This window comes from Oncorhynchus clarkii, chromosome 30, assembly GCF_045791955.1.
Source record: "Oncorhynchus clarkii lewisi isolate Uvic-CL-2024 chromosome 30, UVic_Ocla_1.0, whole genome shotgun sequence".
NCBI classification, from domain to species: domain Eukaryota; kingdom Metazoa; phylum Chordata; class Actinopteri; order Salmoniformes; family Salmonidae; genus Oncorhynchus; species Oncorhynchus clarkii.
The window spans coordinates 15,585,722-15,596,462 of record NC_092176.1 but is presented as its reverse complement, the minus strand read 5'-3'; the positions used below and the strand labels follow the sequence as shown (position 1 = coordinate 15,596,462).

General features: G+C 39.6%; 1 protein-coding gene across 1 annotated transcript; it reads left to right on the top strand.

Annotated features, from left to right (window-relative positions):
- Positions 1-3,045: 3,045 nt before the first annotated feature.
- Positions 3,046-4,404, top strand: LOC139389490 (uncharacterized). The gene is made up of 2 exons (XM_071136319.1): positions 3,046-3,062; positions 3,240-4,404. The coding sequence occupies exons 1-2, from the start codon at positions 3,046-3,048 to the stop codon at positions 4,402-4,404; spliced, it is 1,182 nt and encodes a 393-aa protein (XP_070992420.1).
- The last annotated feature ends 6,337 nt before the right edge of the window (positions 4,405-10,741 follow it).

Sequence of the window (10,741 nt, the reverse complement as noted above, 5' to 3'; positions counted from 1 at the left end):
AGCTAGCTAGCTGCATTGATCTAGGTGAAAAGGTTCAGAGCTTGCCGTAGGAATCCGGAGATATGGAGAAAAATAAGTCTGATATGCTCTGGATTGAATTGGGCTGTGCAGACTGGCAGGAGTTGTCCGGGCTAAAGGTTAGCTGATGACCGCTAGCAGTGGATAGCTGACTACTAGCTAGTAGCTAGTGTCGGGGTTCGTTCCTTGTTCCTTGTCAATCATTTGCTTATTGGTGAAATCAGCAATCAGACAATATCGTTAAGTAAATCAATAATTAATTTATAAATGCAATTGCAGACAGAAGTTGACAACGGGAACACAGCACACATGTTTCCAAGTAAGTTCCGCACTCCACCTAAGGGCACAGCTGATTTTATACATGTGATCACTCCCTAGTGGTATGATCACCTACGTCAATGTATGTGTGTATCAATAAGCTGAGGTTACCTTATAAGGCAGCCTAGTACAGTAGCTTCTATGAATTTATTAGCATTGATCAAAATGTCAACACCAGACAGTGTTTATGGTTTTAGTCTGCCTCAGACCTAACCTGCAAGCACACTCTCTCAACAGCCAGGGCTTAACCACAAAGACTAATATAGATAGCTTGTGCAACGTATAGTGGCAGAGGTTTTAGACACACAGCAACAGTATCTTATTATAAGGCCTGCAGCAAAACATATGAATCTTAAGGTCCCCTTAATCAATAATGGGGAGGGTCTTTGGGACCCACACTAGTTAGCTGGCTAGCTTCTGTTGGGGGTTCCGGTTCTAAAGTAAAGAAAATAGAACATCCATACAACCTTGGGTGAGGCGGGTTGCAGGAGAGTGTGTTGAAGTTGAGGTTAAAAAAAATATAAAGAAATATATGCAAAGAAAAAAAGATATAAAAAGATATATAGGAACCTACACGACAAGATGAAGACAAAGACGCTTGACTGCTACGCCATCTTGGAAGTTGCTCTGTCATTTATTCAAACCAAGATGGGTAGTGCTGTGAGGGGAGGGATTTAATGAGTGTATCAGTTGTGTATTATCTCTTCTTAAGTTATCATGCAATGAGTTCAATACCATAGATAGAACATATCATTCCATTCCATAAACAGGTTAGTTCACCCAGACCCAGCCATAGCCTTTTGGGGGCCCTAAGCTACAAAAATAATAATTTGTGGCCACCCTCTTGACAGCTGAGAGAAAAAAAAATCCTGCAATTCGACACATTTGACCATGACATGCCATGTTAATATGATATCTGAGTGAGAGTGACTAACATCAATGGGGGCCCCATGGAGGTCAGGGCCCCTGGGCACATGCCTTGCGAGCCCCGGTCGGTTATTGGACCATATTTACTGTGAGTTTTAATAACTGGTTAGACTAATTTACCAATCTAAAAAATGTTAGCTGACATAGGCTAATTGAGTAACTGCCAGTGACTGACAAAACAAGACAAAAATATGCTTCAAATTGCAATTCATATATGTTACGAATTGCAATTTGTACAATGTTACAAATGTACAGTATGTTATGTTACGAATGCCAATTTGTTGTGGCTAACATTAGCTAGGGGGCTAGGTAGCTAACTCTAACATTAGCTAGATGGCTAACATAAGGTTAGTGGTTAAGGTTAGGAACCTATTAAACTCTTTTCAGAAATCAAACTTAAATCTTACTGCTGTCAATGTCATAAGAATATTACTGCTGGAAATAAGAATCTACTTTTCTAACTCTCAACAGTTAGTTGAAAACGATCGCTTATGTCTTAGTTGCTATGGCCGGCCCTGAGTAGTGATGGGCATTCTGAGTCTTTTTGATGAGCCAGACTTTTGGCTCCATTCCCCTAAAATAGTTGTTAATATGGCGCCCAAGTGGCTTTTTGTTCAGTATCTAGCCGATAGCAATGCAATGAGCACTTGGGAGGCTGGAGTCCCTCCAGAGTGGTCGCGCTGTGTGTCAGCTTGTTGGCCATTTTCTCATTCACGTGGCGCCGGGGATATGCCACTTTGTCAAGACGCAGCTGTGCTCCTTCCGTTCACGTGCAGTTTTCCTCACACATCCCACCCCCTTTAATCGCCCTTCTCCCTTACCTGCGACACTACAGCTGCCAATTAGAGGCAATAAGCTTTTTCAGCATCAAGCCAGTAGTATGCCTACTTCTTGTCACCAGTTATTTTAATGATTATTTAAGGTAGGCTACATGGAAAAGCCGTGTAAATGATGATGTATGTGCGATAACGACGGTCAGCCCTGGTCATCTGGATCCACTGGTGACGAGTGCTTAAAATATAATAAAACCAGAAAAAATAGCACATCTCGAATGTAAAGCCTAAAAAGTTTACTACCATTATGTCAGATCGTGATATGTGAGTTCAAATACATTTTAACCAGACATAATTATTAGATCGCCTTCAAAAAAAGGAAGATTATTCAAGCAGTAGCCTATGCAAATCAGGGAGCTAATTTAACGCCTCTTTCACAGATGCGATTCGGTTCTTGATCCATTGAAAAAGAGCCGTTCATTCGAGAACGACCCATCACTAGCTCAGAGTCCACCATGTGGAGACGTTGAATTATGAAAGCGTTTGTCACCTGCTAAGAAACATCAATGAATAAGGTATGTATGTAGCTTGCACAATTATTATTAAATGGCACATTGTATGTTTGATTGTTTTGATTAATTTGATCAAGAGAATTGTAAATACATTGATTAGTCGAATTTATGTTAGGCTACGCTGATAAAAAGCATATGTAGCTAAGAACTACCGTATTACGTTTAAAATATGTTATTATAATTACCAGTGTTTCCTCATAGTTAACTTTATCTGGAAATAAAGCGCTCGTATTATTTGTGCACTAGAGTGAAAACATTCTGTTGATGCGCATCCCAACGGAAAAAAAGCCTAATTTGGAAAATTATATTTTTTAATGTGGATGTTGCATTATTAAAATATTCACATCCGAGTCCGCAAAAAAACAAAAACAAGAACAAAGTTGCATTGGTTAGCTACTGTATTTAAAAAAGAGAACTTGAGCTCTAAACAATAAACGATGTCTCCCCCCAATAGGTCTGGTCTGGAATCACAGAGCTGGATTTTGATGGACATAGCCTACACTATGCTGAAATTTAAGTTTGGTCTTCTAATATTCTTTGCAGTGATATGTTTATATTGGACATGGTCCATATATATCAAATTGAATACAGACAAATACCCTGCAAAAACACATTGGCAAATTCTCATAAGTGATCAAACAATAACTCAGATTAAAGACACTAAGCATTTAATGGTGTCTGCCTACAAAGACCACAGAGTGGATGGAGCAATCCGTATCATTAGTATAATCAGAAGAGGTGATCTCCAGCCACTTCATTGTTTTTTCTGTGGTGGACATGGCTGCTTTCCTGCCTCAGTGGCACAGGTGGAGATGCACAGTGACCATTTTGGATTCCCATTTGTGACCACAGATGTGCTGTGCCAGAGTCCATCTATGTATAATGTGACACATGTCACTATATCAATACATTCAGATATCAAAGCCAACCAAAACCAGCACTTCCTGTCCATACAAAACAAAGAACTGAGAGAGGAGAAGATATTTCCATACAACTTTACAGTGTGCATCTCCAACCTTTTCGGGGGCTACAACAATGTCCTGCAGTTTGTTCAAACTATGGAGATGTACAAACTCCTTGGGGTGCAGAGAGTGGTTATCTATAACACCAGCTGTGGTCAGGACTTGGAACCAGTGTTAGTTCACTACAGGGAAGAGGGTATACTGGAAATAGTAGAATGGCCAATTGATCAGTTCCTCAACCCATCCAAAGGCTGGAGGTTTGAGGAGCACAAAGGAGATCTCCACTACTATGGGCAGCTGACCACTCTGAATGAATGCATCTATAGATACATGTACCAGTCAAAGTATGTACTTCTTCATGACATTGATGAGATCGTGATGCCTTACCAACATGCCAATTTGCATCTACTGCTGGAGGACCTTCAATACCAGCACCCCAGAGTAGGAGTCTTTGTCATCGAGAACCACATATTCCCCAAAAACCATTACGAAGACAGTGGCAAGTTTAAACTGCCACAATGGAGGGAAATTCCAGGGATCAATATCCTGGAGCATATTTACAGAGAACCCTCGAGAGAAGCTGTTATCAACCCTACCAAACTGATTGTCAACCCTAGACATGTAGTACAAACATCTGTTCACTCTGTGCTGAAGACTTTAGGGGAGACCTTCTGGGTACCACCTGATGTGTGTCGGCTAGTACACGTCAGAGTTCCCCTGCAAGGGAGCCTCACTAAAGATCAGCTGCTTGTGGACAAAAAGCTGTGGGAATATGAAAAGGAGCTAGTTCAAAATGTTGACAACACTTTAAGGAAATCTGGACTGTTGCTTTGATGATGCAAATCTGATTTTGACATTCTTTTGTCATTTTTTGTTTCTTGGCCTATTTCATATGAATAATAGTCTGTTTTGCTCTAGCCAAGCCTTGACGACTCGTTAGACAGTAAGGTCAGCCACATCCCAACTTGGCAGAAAATGACTGCGTGATGAAATGAATAGGAGTGAATGGACAATTATTGCATTATGATCGTCCCTGATGTTTTCCCAAGCTTCCCAATACCTACCTGATTGCATTTCAGACACTACAAACCATACTTCCTTCTGATTTATTTAGCTTTTAGTGTGTTATTCATTGCGCTGCTATGAGTTAATAGCATTAAGGCCAAATTCAATGCTTCATAAAAATACAAATAAATACATATTTGTTTCTTATACCTCCAGGGGTCCTAAAATAAAACAGCTATATGGTCCATGTAATTACTATCTTAAAACAATTCCATATGTTAGGGTAGTAAATATCAGACAAAAATGGCTTATATTCTCAGTTTTGACACTTTGGTTAACTGTTTGTCATTTATTTGACAAACCTGTTTTTAACTTGTCCCATGGACCTCCCCTTGTGTATAAAAAGGTGGCGTTATATTAAAGGATGTAAAGTTTTCAACCAATTATTCAGCAATTATCAATAATGTACTGAATAATTAGTAGCATTAATAACATTAATTTCCATTCGACATTTGTGTGTACTATTACTGTTTGTGAGTGTATCATTATTTGTTAAGTGATTTTTTTTTTAATTGGAAAAAACTTAAATATGTTCATCTGATTCCTTTCTTCCTTTTTCACAAACACCCGGAGGTGGACTGGCCACAAGGAAAAAAAGGATTTACCAGCAAACAAAAACTTCTAATGTGTATTCACCATCAGTTATACATGCATGTCACTTTAGTGTTAGTTTCCATACATATTGCCTCATTCCATTACATCTTTTACCTTTCTTTCCTCTGTCACATTTGTGTGATTGTTCCTGTGGTTCGCTAGCAATAGTGGAACATATGGCTAACATATTACAATTTGGCCAATAATTTTGTGGTAAATACCAGATGGGCTGGTCCATTTTTAGCCCAATGGGCATGTCTATTTTGTTTTGTGGAAAATTCTAATTATCTTTTTAATACTGGGACCTTAAGGAAAAACAATATATACTAGCAAATTAAAAACGAGTGTTTATACATTTTTTTTATTCAATAATAAAGTTTTAATTGACATTCTGACTCTGACTTAATTCTACTTTAGAGATTTTGAAACCTGGGATGACTCACAATGACTGACTTGGAGGTGAACTCTTAATGATGGTGACTCAAAGCTCTTTGTGTGCAATTCTGACAAGTTAAGCATGCATAAATGTTCGTAATTCCCTTTTTATGCACTTTTCTCGCTATGAGTATTCTGACCTTAAACATGAGAAAGGCATGCTATTCACCCAATATTTTTTAGGGGTGGAAATCAAAGAAATTAAGGTGATTGTACAGATACGCCATATTCTGACCTTGACTTAATTCCCTCATAATTCCACCACCTTTATGCACAATGAATAAGGTTGCGAAACCTGACGGTTCCAATTGGAACAACATTACTTTCATTTTCCCGATAGAAATAACACCATTCTCCATGCACTGTAGTTTACAAATTGATAAGAGCTATTGATGAGAGTTAGGTAACTTGAAGCCATTTGGATAAGGGGATTGTAAATATAAATTACAATCTATTTTACCTTATGATCGCTGGAGACCAATGTGAAACCAGTCATAGGGCAGCAAATTGAAGCATATCAACATAATTTTTCCACATTGGAGTTTATGAAATGCTGGCCTTATAACTTGCAGGTATTATATTTGGAGACCCAAGCTATAGGCTTCTGTAGCCATGCGCAAATGATAGTATAGCGCCAAACCTACCAAGTTGATTTATGATTTCTAGAATGTTTTAATTACATGCCCAGACTACTTTTTATAATTTGTATTGTGCTAAATATTAGCCACTATCAGTAGCCAACGTCAGTTATACCCACATACATTTATGTCTGTCACTTTAGTCTTTCCTTAAAATGTTCATTCCATTACATCGTTTACCTTTCTTTCCTCTGTCACATTTGTGTGATTGTTCCTGAAGTTCGCTAGCAATAGTGGATCATATGGCTAACATATTAACAGCTATCATATGGCTAATTTGTGCAATAATTTAGGACATGTAGTCTCTTTGAATCATTATGCAACACATACCATACATAGCAGTTTAAACCTGGAGCCTGGTGCACGGTTCTTGACGACTGGACCATTGTCATCACAGTTCCATGATTAATGAGGATTATTAGGGTAGATTTATAGGACTACTGTTCAACCCCTATTGTACACTTTTCTCACCTTCCAATATTTAGTGGATTGAACAATTGAATATGGCAACTTTCAGGATGAATCAAACCATTGTATTTTTTATTCCACAATATATTTGGTGCTTAAAGTAATTTTTTTTATTATTCATTAAATACTTTCCTAACCCTAAATAATATAAACTCAGCAAAAAAAGAAACGTCCCTTTTTCAGGACTTGTTTTTCAAAGATAATCTGTAAAAATCCAAATAACTTCACAGATCTTCATTGTAAAGGGTTTAAACACTGTTTCACATGCTTGTTCAATGAACCATAAACAATTAATGAACATGCACCTGTGGAACGGTCGTTAACTTCTTGGTGACAGGGGGCAGTATTTTCACGTCCGGATGACATGTATGCCCAAATTCAACTGCCTGCTACTCATCCCCAGAAGATAAGATATGCATATTATTAGTAGATTTGGATAGAAAACACTCTGAAGTTTCTAAAACTGTTTGAATCATGTCTGTGAGTATAACAGAACTTATGTAGCAGGCGAAACCCAGAGGAAAAACCATTCAGATTTTTTTTCTCACTCTTTTCAATGGGATTTCATTGGGAATCCAGATTTCTAAGGGACCTTCTTGCAGTTCCTACCGCTTCCACTGGATGTCACCAGTCTTTAGAAATTGATTGAGGTTTTTCCTTTGTTTAATGAAGAAGTAGCCCTGTTCAAAACGAGGGTCACTTCAAGTATACTGTTAGAGGCGCGAGACCAGAAAGGTAGCGTCAGTTTGTTTTCTTCCTGTATTGAACACAGATCATCCCTTCTTCAATTTTATCAATTTATTTACTTTAAAAAAGACCTAAAGTAGTTTGAAATGTTTTGGCAAAGTTTACAGGTAATTTTTGTAGATATTTTGTAGTCGCGTTACCCGCCAAATAAATGAAAAATTTATATATATATCAACGGAATTAATCGAACAAAAGGACCATTTGTGATGTTTATGGGACATATTGGAGTGCCAACAAAAGAAGCTCGTCAAAGGTAAGGCATGATTTATATTTTTATTTCTGCGTTTTGTGTCGCGCCTGCAGGGTTGAAATATGTTTTCTCTCTTTGTTTACGGAGGTGCTACCCTCAGATAATAGCGTCGTTTGCTTTCACCGAAAAGCCTTTTTGAAATCTGACATGTTGGCTGGATTCACAACACGTGTATCTTACATGTGTGATTTCATGAAAGTTTGATTATGTATAGTCATTTATTTGAATTTGGCGCTCTGCATTTTCACTGGCTTTTGGCCAGAGAGGTTAAGACACTAACAGTTTACAGACGGTAGGCAATTAAGGTCACAGTTATGGCAGTCGTGGCCAGGGCAATAAATTGCAATGTCCTTACTGTGAGATGCCTAAGACAGCGCTACAAGGAGACAGGACGGACAGCCGATCGTCCTCGCAGTGGCAGACCACGTGTAACAACACCTGCACAGAAATGTATGGTGGAAAAATTGCAAGATTATGTTATAATATTTTATTGCATCAAATGGTTGTTTTATTCAACAAGAGTATTCTATATTTTGTGTGTGTGTGTTGTACTGAGGATGGGCCTCTGGGAGATAACACAGACAGGAGATTTACTATACAGGGCCAGACACTGGTCTCTACACAATGAAAACTGTTGACACAGCAGATACTGTCTGCTATGTATTATAGGTATCTTTCATACAAATCTTAACCTTGTGACTCATTCAATATGCAGTATATGTTGTTTGTCATGTAGGTTGGAAGGGGTGTATCTTGGCTATAAAAGACCTTTGTACTTTTGTCTCGTGGCTCTCAACGAATCACCTGAGCGTGAATCGTCAACCAGCCATGACCAGCCATAATTATCGTAGAGCACTCAATTGATTTTTATAGAATACTGGGATGGACCACCTGCCCTTGAACCACCAGATTAGCAGACGGGCCTTAAATGGCCTTATCACATCACCCAGCACAGTCCCTCTCCATCTCTCACTGTATGCCTTTTCTCTCTTTGTGCTTCACAACCCTGTCTATGCCATTAGAGCTGCTGAGTGTCTGAGTGTGTGTGTGTGTGTACGCCCCCTTTATATATGTGCGTTGTATTGACCTGCTCCCTTATTAATAAGTGATTAAAGATTTAGTTGAAGTATAACTCTGACTTGTGTGATAAGTTTGACTCTCCTCATTTGATAGTAAAGAAATTAACCACCCCAATCGGTAATTCACACCTGCGGGACAGGTACAGGATGGCAACAACTGCCTGAGTTACACCAGGAACGCACAATCCCTCCATCAGTGGCCAGTGAAAATGCAGAGCGACTGTCTGCAATAGGCTGAGAGAGGCTGGACTGAGGGCTTGCAGGCCTGTTGTAAGGCAGGTCCTCACCAGACATCACCGGCAACAACGTCGCCTATGGGTACAAACCCACTGTCGCTGGACCAGACAGGACTGGCAAAAAGTGCTCTTCACTGACGAGTCGCGGTTTTGTCTCACCAGGGGTCGGATTTGCGTTTATCGTCGAAGGAATGAGCATTACACAGAGGCCTGTACTCTGGAGCGGGGTGGTGGTGGAGGGTCCGTTATGGTCTGGGGCGGTGTGGAGGTGGAGGGTCCGTTATGGTCTGGGGCGGTGTGACACAGCATCATCGGACTGAGCATGTTGTCATTGCAGGCAATCTCAACGCTGTGCATTACAGGGAAGACATCCTCCTCCCTCATGTGGTACCCTTCCTGCAGGCTCATCCTGACTTGACCCTCCCAGCATGATAATGCCACCAGCCATACTGCTCGTTCTGTGCATGATTTCCTGCAAGACAGGAATGTCAGTGTTCTGCCATGGCCAGCGAAGAGCCCAGATCTCAATCCCATTGAGCACATCTGGGACCTGTTGAGTTGGAGGGTGAGGGCTAGGGCCATTCCCCTAGAAATGTCCGGGAACTTGCAGGTGCCTTGGTGGAAGAGTGGGGTTACATCTCACAGCAAGAACTAGCAAATCTAGTGCAGTCCATGAGCAGGAGATGCACTGCAGTACTTAATGCAGCTGGTGGCCACACCAGATACTGACTGTTACTTTTGATTTTGACACCCCCCTCCCCTTTGATCAGGGACACATTATTCCATTTCTGTTAGTCACATGTCTGGAACTTGTTCAGTTTATGTCTCAGTTGATGAATCTTGTTATGTTCATACAAATATTTACAGATGTTACGTTTGCTGAAAATAAACACAGTTGACAGTGAGAGGACTTTTTTTTTTTTTGCTGAGTTTACAATTCAGAGTATTTTTAAGTCTACCAATTGGTGCTGAAAAGGATATGAATATGCTTATATTTACTTGGGCCAGGATGATACCAGTATCGCAGTGATTTTTTTTTCCATGACAAAAATGAAAACAGGAAGCAGACCAAACTCTTTGGCCCTTTAAAAACCTGCTGGATGTAAAATCACGTGTGCTATAGCTTGGAAAATAAATAAATGTGATTCTGGATGACAACATAATGACGTTTGTTCCAAAATTAGGTCTGTTTTCCCTAAAGAAGTAAAATCCACTTAATGTTTTGTTTCCTTGCCATGATATGAACAAGTATCACGATACTGGTATTGTCCCGGCCCTAGTATTTACATGGCTTTCTTAAATTGATCCCTAATATTCTGAACCATGCTCTCCATATACTCTGAGTCTGTTGAGAATTTTGTTATTAACGGTATGCCAATTTAAAGGGATGGCTTTAGATAAATGTAGTGGAAACTCAATTGAATAACTCCATGAGAAAAACTGTTGACTAGCAAGTGGGAGGGTTTTCAGCAGTTGAATAAAATGTATTCAGCCCAGGGAGCCACGCCTGCAAAGCCTGTTAAACACCTGCATAAGGTAAGTCTGAATAACAACTGAGAAGTGTGTAGGAAAGGCATGCGTAGGAAAGATGTACATTTCCTAATAAGTCTGAATCGGGCCACATATAGATAAATGTACTGAACCATATTGAATGAAAAC